This window comes from Heptranchias perlo, chromosome 11 (genome assembly GCF_035084215.1).
Source record: "Heptranchias perlo isolate sHepPer1 chromosome 11, sHepPer1.hap1, whole genome shotgun sequence".
Lineage (NCBI taxonomy): Eukaryota > Metazoa > Chordata > Chondrichthyes > Hexanchiformes > Hexanchidae > Heptranchias > Heptranchias perlo.
This window is the reverse complement of record NC_090335.1, coordinates 65,522,863-65,541,811: the sequence shown is the minus strand read 5'-3', so window position 1 is coordinate 65,541,811 and position 18,949 is coordinate 65,522,863. Positions and strand designations below refer to the sequence as shown.

At 41.5% G+C, this 18,949-nt stretch overlaps 1 protein-coding gene across 5 annotated transcripts in view; it reads left to right on the top strand.

Moving 5' to 3' along the window:
• The window catches only part of sh3bgr (SH3 domain binding glutamate-rich protein), a 59,300-nt gene that overhangs the window by 13,290 nt on the left and 27,061 nt on the right, over nt 1-18,949 (top strand). For all 5 annotated transcript variants that reach the window (XM_067993285.1, XM_067993286.1, XM_067993289.1 and 2 more), the window contains exons 2-3: nt 15,711-15,896; nt 17,017-17,097. In XM_067993285.1, coding sequence (XP_067849386.1) covers nt 15,711-15,896; nt 17,017-17,097 — 267 coding nt within the window. The remainder of the gene's footprint in view (nt 1-15,710; nt 15,897-17,016; nt 17,098-18,949) is intronic.

Here is an 18,949-nt window from a genome sequence, read left to right as displayed (position 1 = left end):
CAACATCCCATAAATCTCCTCTGTAACCTCTCTAGTGCAATCACATCTTTCCTGTAATGTGGTGCCCAGAACAGTACCCAGTACTCAAGCTGTAGCCTAACCAATGTTTTATCCAGTTCTAGCATAACCTCCCTGCTCTCATATTTTGTGCCTCGGCTAATAAAGGAAAGTATCCTGTATGCCTTTTTAACCACCTTATTCACCTGTCCTGCTACCTTCAGGGATCTGTGGACGTGCATTCTAAGGTCCCTTTATTCCTATACACCTCTCCGTATCCTCCAATTTATTGTGTACTCACTTGCCTTGTTTGCCCTCCCCAAATGTACTGCCTCACACTTCTCTGGATTGAATTCCATTTGCCACTCTTCTGCCCACCTGACCTGTCTTCCTGCAGTCTACAGCTTTCCTCCTCACTATCAACCACACAGCCAATTTTTGTATCATCTGCAAACTTCTTGATCAAGCCCCCCACATTCAAGCCCAAATCATTAATATATACCATAAAAAGGAAGGGACCCCACTGGAAACAGCCTCCCAGTTGCAAAAATACCTGTCATCCATTACCCTTTGCTTCCTGCCACTGAGACAATTTTGGATCCAATTTGCCACTTTCCCTTGGATCCCACGGGCTTTTACTTTTTTGACTAGTCTGCCATGTGGGACCTTGTCAAAAGCCTTGCTAAAATCCATGTAGACTACATCAAATGCGTTACCCTCATCGACCCTCCTTGTTACCACCTCAAAAAATTCAATCAAGTTAGTCAGACACGACCTTCCCTTTACAAAGTACTAACACTTTCCATTTAGGCAAGGTAGAACTGAGAGTTGAGCCCTAGAAAACTATATTTGGTGAATCAAGTAGTAGATCCCAGGCAGTTTATGTAGACTTTTTGAATTGCCTGAGGCTTGTTTATACAAATCCGTATAATGGCTGCTGACAGTCTAAAGCATTTAGAGCTTGTTTGGATCTTGAAATTGAAATCTTTAGTTCATTATTGGGCTATAAGGCCATAAAAAGGCAAAACAGAATCCTTGATCATTTATCTGCAGTACAAAAACAGGAGATAATGTTAAACTTAAAAGACTTTAGGCCACAATCGGAGTAATACATTTTGGGCACCCCATCATTGGAAAGGTACAGTGTAGATTCACTAGGATGTTACCGGGGATAAGGAGTTAGTTATGAAGAGAGACTTAAGAAGTTTGAATCTTTTTCAGTAGGGCTGAGCAGGTTAAGAGCTGACCTGATGGGGTCTTCCAGGATTACTGGTTAGTGGGGTAGTAACAAGGGCACAAATTTAAGATAATCACAAATATATATTATAGGGGAGGTTAAAAAGAAGTCTTTACATATTGAATGATGAGAATGGAGAATTCTCCACCTCATTTTGTTGAATCAAAGTCCATAAATTCTTCTAAAAGGGAATTAAATAGTTGCTTAAAAAGGAAAAATATAAAAAGGTATTGAGAGCGAGCAGGAAACTGGGATTAGAATAGATGGATTGTGAAGAAAGACACTGCCACAAACGTGATGGGCCAAATGGCCTGTTTCTGTGCTGTAACATTCTGATTTGAAATGTATACCAGAAAGCCCCATTTTACAATAACAAAGTTGTGAAAAGTCTTCCAAAGTTGTTTTTTAAATAGATTTTACTGAGAGCCTTCCTCCATATGATTAGCGGTTACCATTTTGGTATCTGATCTCTAAATGATATATTCCTGGGAACCACCTGCAAATATTAACACACTCCAGGGGATATTGTGTCCTTAACTTCCAAAAGAGTATGCCAGCTATCAAAGTGCAAACAATGCTTTCACAGCAGAAAGACCTCTAGCTGCTTTATATTTTTATGCAGCAATAGAACTCACATTGTAGTAGGTCAGCAAATACAGAAAAATTCAGAAGTCTGATGTCTTTGTGAATCCGCTTGCAGATTCCTAATGACGAAGGATCCCAGTTTGAAGATATCAGTTTGATTCAGTGGGTAGCATTCTAGTGTCTCAAATCAGAAGGCTTTGGATTCAAGCTCCACTCCATTAAGCCCCATAGCAACATGGTTTAAGCAGGAAGAACTCCACCTGCTTTCCTTCCAAAATTTTAGCCTTTTACTTTCGCATTGCTTGTCCGAAGAATAAAAATTACCTCCAACTAAATAGTGGGAAGACCAAAGCCATTGTTTTTGGTCCCCGCCGTGAACTCCGTTCCCTAGCCACCGACTTCATCTCTCTCCCTGGCCACTGTCTAAGGCTGAAGCAGACCGTTCCCAACCTTGGCGTCCTACTTGACCCTGAGATGAGCTTCCGACCACATATCTGTTCCGTCACCAAGACCGCCTAAATCCACCTCCGAAAGATCGCCCGTCTCCGCCCAGTCTCAGCTCATCTGCTGAAACCCTGATCCGTGCCTTTGTTACCTCTAGACTTGACTATTCCAATGCTCTCCTGGCCGACCTCCCATCTTCCACCCTCCATAAATTTGATCTCATCCAAAACTCTGCTGTCCGTATACTAACTCGCACCAAGTCCCATTCACCCATCACCCCTGTGCTTGCTGACCTACATTGGCTTCCGGTCCAGGAACGCCTTGATTTTAAAATTCTCATCCTTGTTTTCAAATCCCTCCGCGGCCTCGCCCCTCCCTATCTCCGAAACCTCATCTAGCCCTACAACCCTCAGATCTCTGCGCTCCTCCAATTCTGGCCTCTTGAGCATCCCTGATTTTAATCGCTCCACCATTGGTGGCTGTGCCTTCAGCTGCTTAAGTTCTGGAATTCTCTCCCTAAAAACCTCTCCACCTCTCTACCTCTCCTCCTTTTAAGACACTCGTTAAAACCTACCTCTTTGACCAAGCTTTTGGTCACCTGTCCTAATATCTCCTTATGTGCCTTGATTTCAAATTTTGTTTGACAATTACTCCTGTGAAGCACCTTGGGATGTTTTACTACATTAAAGGTGCTATATAAATACAAGTTGTTGTTGTATATCTATCATGGCCAATAATTGTCTGTTTCTATGAATAGCAATGTTATAACTGATGTGAGCCAATAATACAGAGACTATAAAGTATGTGTATTCTGGAAGACGTGAACGCGATGTTTATTTTTCACGTTTTAAATCTGGAAATCTTGCAGATGATTTTACATTGCAACATTCCAAATTCTGCTGGTCACTGCTGAAGTTAGCACATTTTGTTTCATGGTGGTCTATTTTTAGTGAGAGTTTACTGACAAATAAAAATAAATTAATATTGATTTAACTATGATGGGACAAAATACTCACTTTCTTTCTCCCTAGCTCTCCCATATACCTCTGATGTGTCCCTTTAGGCCTGTTTTGGCAGTGCCAGGTGTGGTTTGTAATTGTAGTGGTTTGTACAGACTGAAGCTTTTTAGTTGCGGAACCTTTGCACCCTCTGTCTTCCAAACTGCTCTTGAAGTTTTGAAGTTCATTGTTGGAGCATTTGTAGTCCTCTTGATGCAAAGTAAAAATATGCATTGTGTTTTGGTTTTGAAGAATTTCCATAAATTTCTGTCTGGCAGAAATAGCCAGTCTGTGTTGGACCTTCTATTGTGGTTTAAATATGGAGTTTGGAACCAATACCCCAGATGAAGGTTGTGGTGATTTGTAATACAGAAGAGGCATGTTTGATGTTTTGTGGCTTTTAAATGGAAATCACAATAAGTGAATTTAAATGTTACCTTGCAGTGTCCTTTATCCAGGATTTTTGTGCCACAGCATAAGATTAAGCACAAAACAAAGCTGACAGATTTGCAAGTAAAATATTATTTTTGTTCTTTACATGTTTGTGTTCTATTTTCTGGCCTTGATATGGCTGCTTCCTGTCAGTCCAAACCTTCTTCCTTTTTATGATATACTGTACTATATAAGGTAAAAGTTCTTTCAGCCTGCGTGGCCCTTTAGTAGGTTCATAATCCCAAAGATGCTGCTCCCTCCTCCTTTGTGCTTAATGATTCTCTTTACTGTAAGGTTCTTGTTCACATTTACCACACGGACTGCAGCGGTTCAAGAAGGCCGCTCACCACCACCTTCTCAAGGGCAATTAGGGATAGGCAATAAATGCTGGCCTTGCCAGCGATGCCCACATCCTATGAACGAATTTTTAAAAAAATAACCAAGTATTTTCTTCAGTATTTACCAGGGAGACTAATTTGGTGGGTATGACATTAGAAAAAGAGATCAAAAAAGATGCAAGGACATTTAAACATTTACGGTAGAAAGGAGGAATATAATTGATAAACTAATCAAACTTAGAGGATAAAACCCCAGGTCCGGATGGATTACATCTACACATACTAAAAGAAGTTAGAAGAGATAGAGGCACTATATATCTCCCTCCCTGTGGTAGGAAAGATAATGGACTCTATATTCAAAGAGGGAAGGTCATGCTTGACCAACTTTATTGAATTCTTTGAAGAAGTAACGAAGTTTAGACAAGGGTAATGCAGTAGATGTAATATATTTGGACTTTCAAAAGGTCTTCGATAAGGCACCGCATGGGAGATTCATGACTAAGATCAGAGCAGGTGGAGTCAGGAGACAGGAAGCAGAATGGATAGCAAGCTGGCTACAAAGCAGAAAACAGAGTAAGGATTAAAGGTAGTTACTCAAACTGGCAAAAGGTGAGAAGTGGTGTTCCACAAGGATTGGCGCTGGGACCACTGTTGTTCACCATACACATAAACGATTTGGAATCGGAAGTACAATTTCAAAATTTGTGATGGTATAGTTAATACTGAGGAGGACTGTGACAAAATACAGGAAGACATTAATAAACTGGCAGAATGGGTGTGTAATTGGCAAATAAATTTCAATATAGGTAAGTGTGAGGTGGTACATTTTGGTAGGAAGAATGAGGCCGCATACTCCTTGGAAAATAAGAGTCTAAATGGGGCAGGGGAGCAGAGGGATTTGGGGTACAGATACACAATCACTAAAAGCAGCGACGCAGGTTAATAAGATTTTTTTTAAAAGGCAAACCAAGCACTGGGATTCATTTCCAAAGGGATAGAATTGAAAAGCAGAGAAGTTATGCTAAACTTGTATAGCATCTTGGTTAGATCACACTTGGAGTACTGCGAACCGTTCTGGTTTCCACACTGTTAAAAAGGATATAGAGGCACTGGAGAAGTGCAAAAAAGATTTACTAGGATGATATCAGAAATGAGAGGTTATACCGATCAGGAAGGATTGAATAGGCTGGGGCTCTTTTCTAGAGAAAAGAGAAGATTGAGGGGTGACCTCATAGTGGGTCTTTAAGATTATGAAAGGGTTTGATAGGGTAGAGGTGGAGAAGATGTTTCCACTTGCGGGGGAGACCAGAACTAGCGGCCATAAATATAAGAGAGTTACTAACAAATACATTAGGTAATTTAGGAGAAACTTCTTCAGCCAGAGAGTGGTAAGAATGTGGAACTCGCTACCACAAAGAGTAGTTGAGGCGACCAGCATAGATGCATTTAAGGCAAAGCTAGATAAACGCATGAGGGAGAAGGGAATAGAAGGATATGTTGATGGGGTTAGATAAAGAATGGTGGGAGGAGGCTCAAGTGGAGCATTAACATCGGCAAGGACTTTTGGGCTGAATGGCCTGCTTCTGTGCTGTACATTCTTTGTAAAGTATTAGAAAGTTGTCTTTAACCAGCACTGGAAATATCCCACTTATAATTTGTAAAGTAACTTGATACTAGGTTCAGGAAATACCTTTTTTGTCATTAGAACAGCCATTTTGCCTGTGTCTTGAATTTCTTACTATAAGAAATCAACAATTCATATGATGACAAATTCCCTGCTCTTTGAATAGTGCCGTTTCCATTTGAACAGGGTAGACAGGATCATTGTTTAATATGTAATCCGAAAGATGCTGCCTCTGACGAGTGCGGTACTTAGGAAGTGCTGCACAAAGTGTCAACTTAGATTATTTACTCAAATGCGGGGGTGGGGCTTGAAGTCACAATCTTCTGACTTCGATGTGAAAGGCCACCACGGAGCTAAACTGATAGTAGTTTCACAGTGTTTTGAAGGAAAGTACCTCTTGTGAATTACCAGTAACAAGTTGTCCAATCTTCTAAATTTAAAAAAGAATTAATGGATCCTAAAATAGTATTAACCCCTTCCGCAAGTTTTAATTCTGAAACATTAGTGGCTGTAAAATAAATACAAAATTCTATCACTATGTAGCATTGATAGTTATATTCCTGGTCACAAAAAGTTTGTGATTCACAGCATTGATGACGCTTTTTGCACCTGCTAATTTGTTACGTTAAGCCTATATCTTAAGTTTTGCAGTATTAAAATTTGGCATAAAAAGTTATCTCAGCTGACTTGGTGTTGAAACGCTTTCATACCTGTTTTTTTTGTGTGAACCCAAAGCAATGATGGGCTATCCTGCGGGGCCAATGTCTCTCACTAAGCTGCCTTTATGTTGTGATAAGATCTTTGCTAGTGGCAGTGGCTCCCGATGAGTGGGGCCTTGTGCATCAGGCTGTAAGCTGAAAGTAAAATTACTGGAATTAGTTATTTGTTAACAGGGTCTACCTAGCCTTTGGCTTTAGCAAGCCCTGTCAAGTTTACTTTTGCATTGCTTTGCCTTCATGAGACCTGCTTGTTGGGAGCTGATGCCATTAGAACGGGTTTTGTTTAGTATAAAAGTAGTATCTCCTTCCTTTGTGTGACTGGGAAAGGTAGAGTATCTGTTTTCAGCCCAGGCCAACTCAGTGAGAAATCAACCAATACCCCTTTTTAAAAAAAATTTATTTCACTTTATAAGAAGCTAATTTGTTGAAGCTCATTGCAGTTTGTACAAGAAAAATACTTCTGTAAAACAAAACTTTCAAATCTGTGTGGGTTTTTGTTAGTGTAATCACAAACTATACCTCAATTGTAGCCCGTTAGGCGGTTGACACCACGAGGAAAGTGCAAATGGGGCTAACCGTGTTGGGTCCAGAGTTTCCACTGGATTGCGCGGGCTTTTTCAGTATAATTTGGCTGAATAGCACAAAACATCGGAGAATTTCGAATTACACCAAGTGTAATTCGAGTTTCCATGATGCTTTCCGCTGGCTTAAAAAAAACACTGAAACTAGTCCCGCCCACAAAAATGGCCATGCCACCCCACTCGAAACAACGAGGATGGTGAGTTTCCACCAATTGCGCCAGCCTACAGCCACTCGAGGTAGGTTTTAAAATTAAGCTAGCTTTCTTGGGTGCAAAGGCACTAGTAGGCACAGTTTAAATATTGTTAATTATTAAAAAATATTAATTTACTAAAACTAACCAGTGTACACTGATGAAAGTAGTAAATGCTTCAGTATAGTTTCTTTGATTCATTTTTGGTGATTTTAAATCAGGTTACTCAGAGGCAGAGGACTGGAGACCTTTACTAAAAATGCTTATTTTTAGTGATATACCCATTTTCAGCTGTTCTAATAAAACGGCACCAGATTACCACACACAAATACATCTCTTAAATACAGCAATGAATATTTTTTTATTGCAAAGAAAAATAAATAAATGATTATGCTATGTTAAGTTGCCGAATTGCGCTGATTCATAGCAGGTTTTACGTTTGTGATTGTGTTAATGAATTTTAGTAGAAACTCAGCGACTCTCAACCATTTGCGCACAGAGCGGACACTCCGCCTTGTAGATGTTTTATATCCTATATGTGCTGCACATGAATACTTCATTTGAAGTAAAGGCCAGTGGAGTGGAATGCCATGTCTCCTCATACAGTAGCTCATGTTTCAGTAGAGCTGCAGGGGGAGGGGCAGCCATGGTCCATGTCAGATTCTTCTGCTGCAGATCTCTTCCATCTTGTCAGAGAGGAGCTGACTTGCATTCTTATGTTACAGATACTGCTGGCATGTTGATAAATGTTTTTCTGAATTGTGCAGAAAATTAAAATAACGTGGGCTTCTAATTGCACAGTGATTTCAGGCTGTTGTATGCAAATTAACTGACCTTTCCTGGAACTAAAATAATGGGGGAAAAATGAATAGTGAAAGGTTTATAAAGATCTACTGGATGGCGAATATGGGGCAATCTATCATTACTGATTGTGACTGGCTTTACTCCAAAAGCATATAATTAGGTCTTTTCACATGACCTGATTAAACCTAGTAAATCCACATTATCAGTGTAATCTATTTTATGGTCTTTAGTGCTGTAAGCTATAGTGCAAGTTGAATTCCTCCGCCTCTCCCGCTTTAGTGCAATCTTAGTTATTGATTTCATTCTTCTGAGTTTGTTATTTATTTTTATATAATGGGGATGAATACTTTGACTGTAGTGACCATTATATAACGATCTTTGTGATTATTTTGAGGACTGTGGTGGTATGGGGGGGGGGGGGGGTGAATTTCCCTGAGGAATAATAAACCTACAATACCAAGACCAGGGTGGGAACTATGGTTTTTAAAAAATGCTAAAGTTCCTTATAAGAGACTTGTAATGATGAAGGCAACATGCTTCATCCAGGACGAAGTTGTAAATTGGTTGGTTAATTATGGTTTTGGTTGCATATTGCAAAACAAAGAATAGTTTTCTGTGGTATTATGGAACCTCTTAATTCAGTAGATTCAAGTCTCCCAGGGTTCAGTTCTAGAACCATACTGCTTGTTATTTACAGTTTGTGAGTATTGTGTAAATTTATTGCAGAGGAATTACTAGAGATTCTTAAGAACAATAAAGAAGAAAAAATTGTGTTTATGGTAGTGCCTTCTCAAATCTTTCAGAAACATCTTCAAATGGATCACATTAAATAAATTAATTTTAAATGCAACGATTGGTGTCTAGGCAAATGCAGCAACTATTTTGGAATATAGCAAGATCTTACAAACAGAACTAAGACGAATGACCAGATAATCTGTGTTTCTGGTGGTGCTAGTTTTTTTTTATTCGTTCATGGGATGTGGGCGTTGCTGGCAAGGCCAGCATTTATTGCCCATCCCTAATTGCCCATGAGAAGGTGGTGGTGAGCTGCCTTCCTGAACTGCTGCAGTCTGTGTGGTAAAGGTTCTCCCACAGTGCTATTGGGTAAGGAGTTCCAGGATTTTGACCCAGCAACGATGAAGGAACGGCGATATATTTCCAAGTAGGGATGGTGTGTGACTTGGAGGGGAATGTGCAGGTGGTGTTGTTCCCATGTGCCTGCTGCCCTTGTCCTTCCAGGTGGTAGAAGTCGCGGGTTTGGGAGGTGCTGTCGAAGAAGCCTTGGCGAGTTGCTGCAGTGCATCCCGTAAATGGTACACACTGCAGCCATGGTGCACCAGTGGTGAAGGGAGTGAATGTTTAGGATGGTGGATGGGGTGCCAATCAAGTGGGCTGCTTTGTCCTGGATGGTGTTGAGCTTCTTGAGTGTTGTTGGAGCTGCACTCATCCAGGCAAGTGGAGAGTATTCCATCACACTCCTGACTTCTGACTTGTGCCTTGTAGATGGTGGAAAGGCTTTGGGGAGTCAGGAGGTGAGTCACTTGCCACAGAATACCCAGCCTCTGACCTGCTCTTGTAGCCACAGTATTTTTATGGCTGGTCCAATTAAGTTTCTGGTCAACGGTGACCCCCAGGATGTTGATGGTGGGGGATTCGGCAATGGTAATGCTGTTGGATGTCAAGAGGAGGTGGTTAGATTCTCTCTTGTTGGAGATGGTCATTGCCTGGCACTTGTCTGGCACGAATGTTACTTGTCACTTATCAGCCCAAGCCTGGATATTGTCCAGGTCTTGCTGCATGCGGGCACAGACTGCTTCATTATCTGAGGGGTTGTGAATGGAACTGAGCACTGTGCAATCATCAGCAAACATCCCATTTCTGACCTTTATGATGGAGGGAAGGTCATTGATGAAGCAGCTCAAGATGGTTGGGCCTAGGACACTGCCCTGAGGAACTCCTGCAGCAATGTCCTGGGGCTGAGATGATTGGCCTCCAACAACCACTACCATCTTCCTTTGTGCTAGGTATGACTCCAGCCACTGGAGAGCTTTCCCCCCCCCGATTCATAGAAACATAGAAAATAGGAGCAGGAGTAGGCCATTCGGCCCTTAGAGCCTGCTCCGCCATTCAATATGATCATGGCTGATCCTCTATCTCAATACCATATTCCCGCTCTCTCCCCATACTCCTTGATGCCTTTTGTGTCCAGAAATCTATCTAGCTCCTTCTTAAATATATTCAGTGACTTGGCCTCCACAGCCTTCTGTGGTAGAGAATTCCAGAGGTTCACCAACCTCTGAGTGAAGAAATTTCTCCTCATCGCAGTCCTAAATGTGCTACCCCGTATCCTGAGACTGTGAGCCCTCCTTCTGGACCCCCCAGCCATGGGAAACATCCTCCCTGCATCCAGTCTGTCTAGACCTGTCAGAATTTTATGTGTTTCAATGAGATCCCCTCATTCTTCTAAACTCGAGTGAATACAGGCCGAATCGACCCAATCTCTCTGCATACGACAGTCCTGCCATTTCAGGGATCAGTCTGGTGAACCTTCGCTGCACTCCCTCTATGGCAAGTATATCCTTTCTTGGGTAAGGAGACCAAAACTGCACCCACTGCTCCAGGTGTGGTCTCACCAAGGCCCTGGTTAACTGCAGCAAGACATCCTTGCTCCTGTACTCACATCCTCTTGCACTGAAGGCCAACATACCATTTGCCTTCCTAACTGCTTACTGCACCTGCATGTTTGCTTTCAGTGACTGGTGTACAAGGACACCCAGGTCCCTTTGTACATCAACATTCCCCAATCTATCACCATTCAAACAATACTCTGCCTTTCTGTTTTTCCTTCCAAAGTGGATAACTTCACATTTATCCACATTGTATTGCATCTGCCAAGTATTTGCCTGCCCACTCACTCAACTTGTCTAAATCGCCTTGAAGCCTCTTTGCATCCTCCTCACAACTCACGATCCCACCTAGTTTTGTGTCGTCAGCAAACTTGGAAATATTACATTTAGTTCCCCCATCCAAATCATTGATACATATTGTGAATAGCTGGGACCCAAGCACTGATCCCTGCAGTACCCCACTAGTCACTGCCTGCCATCCCGAAAAAGACCCATTTATTCCTACTCTCTGTTTCCTGTCTGTTAACCAATTTGCAATCCATGCCAGTATATTACCACCAATCCCATGTCCTTTAATTTTGCACACTATTCTCTTATGTGGGACTTTGTCAAAGGCCTTCTGAAAATCCAAATAGACCATATCCACTGGTTCTCCCATATCCTACCAGTTACATCCTCAAAAAAAACTCCAGTAGGTTTGTCAAATGTGATTTTCCCTTTCATAAATCCATGTTGACTTTGTCTAACCCCGTTGATATTTTCTAAGTGTCCTGTTATCACATCCTTTTATAATATAGATGGATTTTATAATAGACTCTAGCATTTTCCCTACTCCTGATGTTAGGCCAACCGGTCTGTAGTTCCCTGTTTTCTCTCCCTTTTTTAAATAGTGGGGTTACATTTGCCATGCTCCAATCTGCAGGAACTGTTCCATAATCTATAGAATTTTGTCAGATGACAACTAATGCATCCACTATTTCCAAGGCTACCTCTTTTAGTACTCTGGGATGCAGATTATCAGGTCCTAGGGATTTATTGGCTTTCAGTCCCATTAATTTCTCCAGCACTTTTTTTTACTAATACTAATTTTCTTTAATTCCTCCTTCTCACTGGTCCGTTGGTTCCCTTGAATTTCTAGGAAGTTATTTGTGTCGTCTTCCATGAAGAAAGAACCAAAGTATTTGTTAATTGCTCTGCCATTTCACTGTTCCCCATCATAAATTCTCCCGTTTCTGACTGTATGGGACCTACATTTGTCTTCACTAATCTTTTTCTTTTTACATACTTGTAGAAGCTTTTACAGTCCACTTTTATGTTCCTTACAAGTTTACTCTCATACTGTTTTTTCCCCTCTTAATCAATCTCTTGGTCCTTTTTTGCCCAATGACTTCAATTTTACGAGGGCTCCTTGGTGCCACACTCAGTCAAATGCTGCCTTGATGTCAAGGGCAGTCACTCTCCCCTCACCTCTGGAATTCAGTTCTTTCGCCCATGTTTGGACCAAGGCTGTAATGAGGTCTGGAGGCGAGTGGTCCTGGCCGAACCCAAACTGAGCATCGGTGAGCAGGTTATCGGTGAGTAAGTGCTGCTTGATAGCACTGTCGACGACACCTTCCATCACTTTGCTGAAGATTGAGAGGCTGATGGGGCGGTAATTAGCCACATTGGATTTGTCCTGCTTTTTGTGGACAGGACACACCTGGACAATTTTCCACATTGTCGGGTAGATGCCAGTGTTGTAGCTGTACTGGAACAGCTTGGCTAGAGGCGCAGCTAGTTCTGGAGCACAAGTCTTCAGCACCACAGCTGGGATGTTGTCGGTGCCCATAAGCCTTTGCTGTATCCAGTGCACTCAGCCGTTTCTTGATATCATGTGGAGTGAATCGAATTGGCTGAAGACTTGGTTCTGTGATGGTGAGGATATCAGGAGGAGGCCGAGATGGATCATCCACTCGGCACTTCTGGCTGAAGATAGTTGCAAACGCTTCAGCCTTGACTTTTGCACTCACGTGCTGGACTTCACCATCATTGAGGATGAGGATGTTTACAGAGTCTCCTCCTCCCGTTAGTTGTTTAATTGTCCATCACCTTTCACGACTGGATGTGGCAGGACTGCAGGGCTTTGACATGATCTGTTGGTTGTGGAATCGCTTAGCTCTGTCTATAGCATGTTGCTTCCGCTGTTTAGCATGCATGTAGTCCTGAGTTGTAGCTTCACCAGGTTGGCACCCCATTTTTTGGTGTGCCTGGTGCTGCTCCTGGCATGCTCTTCTACACTCCTCATTGAATCAGGGTTGATCCCCTGGCTTGTTGGTAATGGTAGAGTGAGGAATATGCCGGGCCAGGAGGTTACAGATTGTGGTGGAATACAATTCTGCTGCTGCTGATGGCCCACAATGCCTCATGGATGCCCAGTTTTGAGCTGCTAGATCTGTTTTGGATCTATCCCTTGTGGACAGGACATAAGGAAGGATTGTTGACTAGGACACGGTGAGAGCTTTCTGTACTTTGGATAGTGCCGTGGGATCTTTAATCATCCCACGCCAACCAAAACAGACAACTGGCCCTCAGTATCTCATTAAATGTTGCACGCCCTCAGTTCTATCTAAATTATCAGTTAAAACCTTGGTATAGGATTTGAAACCACAATTTCTGAGTTGTAGGTGAGAATATAACCAACTGAGCCAGGCCAGCACTAGAGAATTATAGACTTAATATTAAGGAATCTAAGTAAATATATATTGGAGCTACAAATGACGAAGACCATTGTCGATTGTGATTTTCACGGAAAATGGAGAAATTGCACAATACGATTCTGAAACCAGTGGTAAAAATCCTGTTTTTTTTAAACAAAGGAATTTCTCTTATTCAGTCAATATAAACCAATGGGCCTAATTATAAATGGACAGAACTCGGTCCCTGGAATACTAATAAAACTCTTAGAATCCCTTGTAATAAAAACTGAATTTTACTTGTTCAGTCACCATAAAACTATGGCCTTGCAAATGACGAATACAATTACAAGATGTAGGGTAAATTCAAGGCTCTGATTTTTTTAAGCTAAAGCTTTTTGAGAGGGAATGTTAATAACTGTTGTAATAAAACTGACCGTTTACAATTTAAAAAAAGCAAGAGGTAATCCATTAAATGTTTCCTGTTTGTAGCCATGACATCTCGTTCTCAGAATCTACTTCAAGGCTAAGGTAGCAGCAAAGCTTTTTGGGAACCGAGGCTAAAATTCTTGTTGATCTGATTTTGGGAAGAGAAAAATGATTGACCTGGTTCTTCATTTGGAGACTTTTTGAATGGAACTTGTAACGTTTTCTTCAAACCTATGTGTATAATTTAGTCGTGACCCTTTATGTTTACATAAGCAATTTTGAAATTCTCATACTTATTGCTGTCTCTTATGGACTCTATTACATATCTGTTTTATATTTTATTGTGTTCTTCATATTGTACATTTTTCCTCACTGTGTAAGAAGTTTTTAAATTCAGTTTTCATCCTCTCTTTACTACCCAACTTGCCACCACACTAAATTTCTGATTGTGTTTTCCCTTAATCTTCACCATGGCATCTGATTATTTCAGAAATTGGAAATACTTTATAATGCTCACAACCTGATGTAGAGGGCACTAGCATTTTATTCCAGGCCAGATTTTGTAAATGGGGCTTATATTTGTGGGGAGAGAATGATGCCTAGTTTTGATCAGCATAATTTTAAAAGATCCAAAGTGGGAGTAGAAATGATTCTGAAATTGGTTATTTAGGGCTTGCTCCAGAGTTGGGAGATTTATGTAGGATATTGTAGATGGTAGGCATTCAAAAAAAAAATCACCATTCCGACACTTGGCAAATACCTGATTTTTACACCAACAGGCTATTTGGGTTGCATTCCAGTCCTGTTTCTACTGATAGCGTGTGTTTGAATAAGTATCGTTGCCTCTCAGTTGAGCAAGTGGTTGTTAACTTGCAACATGCATCTACTATCCTTTAACTGAAGTTGCCTCATTCACCATCTATATGTACATCTATCATTTAGGCAAATTCTTGATTGTTCTGGTGGAAGGTGTGCCCACGTAGTCCATAAACTGCTCATACCACTCTTGAGTTTACATAAAGTACTTGGGGAGGATTGACGCGTGAAACAACAACTTAGATTTATATAGCGCCTTTGACATAGTAAAACTTCCTGAGGCGTTTCACAGGAGCGTTATCAAACAAAATTTGACACGAGCCACATAAGCGATATTAGGACAGGTGACCAAAAGTTTGATCAAAGAGGTAGGTTTTAAGAAGCATCTTAAAGGAGGAAAGAGAGGTTAAGGGAAAGATTCCGGAGCTTAGGGCTTGGCAGCTGAAGACATGGTCGCCAATGGTGGATGCGCAAGAGGCCAGAATTGGAAGAGCTCACAGATCTTAGAGGATTGTAGGCCTGGAGGAGGTTACAGAGATAGGGAGGGGCGTGGCCATGGAGGGATTTGAAAACAAGGATGAGAATTTTAAAGTCGAGGCGTTGCTCGACAGGGAGCCAATGTAGGTCAGCGAGCACGGGTAATGGGTGAACAGGACTTGGTGCGTGTTAGGATACAAGCAGCAGAGTTTTGGATGAGCTCAAGTTTATGGAGGATGCAAGGTGGGAGGCCATCCAGGAGAGCATTGGAATAATCAAGTCTAGAGATACCAAAGGCAGGAATGAGGGTTTCAGCGTCAGATGAGCTGAGGCACGGGCAGAGACAGGCGATGTTGTGTAGATGCAAATAGGCGGTCTTGGTAATGATGGGGATATGGGGTCATAAGAAATAGGAGCAGGAGTAGGCCAATCGGCCCCTCGCGCCTGCTCCGCCATTCAATAAGATAATTGCTGATCTGATCCTAACCTCAAATCTAAATTCATGTCTAATTTCCTGCCCGCTCCCCGTAACCCCTAATTCCCTTTACTTCTAGGAAATTGTCTATTTCTGTTTTAAATGTCGGAAGCTCAGCTCAGTGAAATAAGATGCAGTGGTTGTGAACAGTACGCCAAGGTTGGAAATGGCAATAAAACTGTGTGACCTGTTTCTCTGCTTTTTTTTGCTGCTTCATTTGGCTTATTTCCATGGTGCACAACTCAACTGTGATCTTGTTCACAGATCAAGAAGAAACAACAGGATGTTCTGGGTTTCCTAGAAGCCAATAAAATTGACTTTAAAGAAATGGATATAGCAGCAAATGAAGACAACAGAAAGTGGATGCGGGGGAATGTACCGGGGGAAAATCGCCCACAGAATGGCATTCCTCTCCCTCCACAGATCTTTAATGATGAACTGTATTGTGGGGTAAGTTTTTTTTTCTGAAAAACTGATATTTTCTTAATTTTCAAATCTTAAAATTTACATTCTTCCACCCCCATCTCCAATTTTTTATATACGATTGCATTTCTGTTAACAATGATCTGTGGGGCATGAAAACTTGAGTTATTGAACTATCCTGCTTGTATCTTTACTGAATCACATTTGTTAGCTTATTTTGTATAATATCTTACTTCACGTCAGTGTTAAATTGGTGACGTCATCAAATATGTCTCTCCTGGACCTCTGCCCCTGAGGCCTCCCATGCTCCACAACTTCCTTGATAAATGAGAGGACAGCTGGCTGTGCCCACCAGTGCATTTTCCCTTGCCGCATGGTGATATGTATGTGTCTGTTATATGTTATATCACGTTCGTCTGATTATTTTTAACTCCTTGATCCCAAATGGGAGTGATGAGTGTGGTTCTGGTTATACTTGTATTGGTAAAATAGTGGTGCTACAACTTTATCATTACAGCATGCCCCCTCATGTAGTTTATAGCATATCTGTGATGCCATATCACTGCTATACTTTACTGGACAAATTCAGCCAATTGATACAAGGCTGCTTGGTGCTTATTGAACCTTAGCATTGAACCCTGCCTGATTACCAATAATAATAAAAAAAAATAGTTCTGTCTTTTTGACATCTCCCAATTTAGAAGAGAGGCCTTGAGTAATGGAACCATGTCATTTCCAAGTGTACTTCCTGCCTTCTCTGGTAGTTCTAGCTAATGTTAAAACTTACTCAGGCGATCACCTCTCATACTTTTAAATCTAGGGCTACTTTGCAAAGATGCGGGGATTTTGTTATTTGATGCTAAGTTATCACAGGAGATGTTCTTAAAGTTTTCATCTGGGTCCATCAAATTGGACTTTATTACCCTGGGGTATTTATAATTAGCAAACTAGAAAATGATAATGCTGTTCGTTTGTTTGATTTTTAAATAATATTTTGTTCACTTCTTTTTTTCAGAATAAAGGGTACATCAGATCTTATTTTAATGATTTTTGTATTGATATTGCCAGTGTTATTTAAAAGCCGCCTTGTTAGTGCAGTACAAACACATTCCAGATTTTTATGCCACTGATCTTCTTGACACTCTAGGACTTTGATGCTTTCTTCAATGCCAAGGAAGATAATGGAGTTTATGCATTTCTTGGTCTGACACCTCCTCCTGGTTCAAAGGTATGGTCTTGCATTTCATCGGTGTACAGTTTAAGACTTTTAATTTTTTTTTTCCAATGCCTAACTGATGTCAACTTCAGAAAATTACTCTATCCAAAAATGAATTTATAAATAAATGCCTTGCCTTTTTTATTACAAATGTTAGTAAAAATTTAAATTTCACTTAAATATTAGGGGACTGGGAAAGATAGTGGGTTAGTGCACCTTGTTACACCTCAGTCTTGAGTTTAGAACTAAACAGACTGATGGGATGAAACTTTAATCTCGGCCAGCTCCAAGGGTCCTATTGTAAATTCAGTTCTGTCAAGTACTTAGTGTGTTCAAGTCTACAGCATTTTTTGCATAATCTGGGTACGAACCGGTGGTCTCACTCGGCACAGGGCTGGCTTTTTTTGTGTGCTGTTGAGAAGTGGAAAACGCTGGCAAGGCTACATTTATTGGCAATCCTTAGTTGCCTTGTGAAGGTGGTGTTGGGCCTTTGCCTTGAATTACTGCATGATGCACAATTCCTCCCACAATAGTGTTAAGTGGGAAATTCCAAGCTTTTGACCCAACGATGAAGGAATGGCACAGTATATGTCTAGATCAGGTTGGTGTGTCACTTGGAAGGGAATTTGGAGGTGATGATCCCACAACATTGCTGCTCATGTTCTTCTCATGATAAAAGTAGCCTTGGTGAGTTGCTGCATTGCATCCTGTAGGTAGTATATGTTCCACCCGCTGTATGCCAGTGATGGAGGGGGTGGATAATGAGTCCGAGGGCAGGGGCACCAATCAAATGAACTTCTCTGTCCTGGATCATGCCAAATTTCTTGTGTTGTTGAGGCTGCAGCCATCCAGGTGAATGGTGAGTTTTCCATCACACTCCTGATTTGAGCCTTGCGGACGGTGGAAAAGCCTTGCGGACGGTGGAAAAGCCTTGCGGGGGTCAGGTGGTGAACCACTCAGCGCATAATACCCTGTCTCTGTCCTGCTGTTGTAGCCACTGTGTTGATATGGCTGGTCCAGTTCACTTCTGATGAATGGTGACCCCCGAGTTGTTGGGGCACTCAGCAATAGTGGTACCATTGATAGTCAAGTGGAGATAGCTGGACTTTTTCATATTTGAGATGGTCATAGCCTGGCACTTAATGTTGAGTTGAGATATGTCAAAAGTATGGATAATGGTATTGGGAGATGAGGGTGGAAGTGGGTGATGTTGTGGAGGTGATGAATGGAATGTTGGGTTTGAAATTTAGCTCTGAACAGGATGCAGTGCTTTCACACAGTCTGATTCATTCTGAGCAAATGGCCTGAGAAACTAATGGATTCGGTAGAAAGAGCTGAGTTTTCAGCAGAGTCCAAAAATGATGGCTTCGATCTTTCAGATGCTCAGTTAGAGGAATTTCAGGCTCAATATCAGACAGATAGTCTGCTGTCACAGTTGTCATGAGGCGAGAGAGGTGGTGGAGAGGTAGAGCTGGGTGTTTTCAAAATACACATGGAAGCTGACCTGTGAATAAAGTCACTGAGGGGGCAGTATGCAAATAAAAAAGAAGGATGAATCCTACGGCACCTCTGGAGGTGACGATAACGGGAATGAGGACATGTGCTGGTTGTATTAAGGTAGGTAGGATCGGTACCGTGAGAGGGCAGTCCAATGGAGCTGGACCATGGAGGCAGTGGAGGCTGATGGCATGTTTAATGCCACATAGAGCTACAGATTCTATTAAACATACAGCAGACGGAAGGAAAAAAGTTTGGAACATTGATCTGATTAAGATTTACATTTTTATTTCACTTTTGTAAACTGTACAACATGGAGTTAATGAGCATTAACATTCATGAACCACTTCAAAGCTTGTGCTTTCCT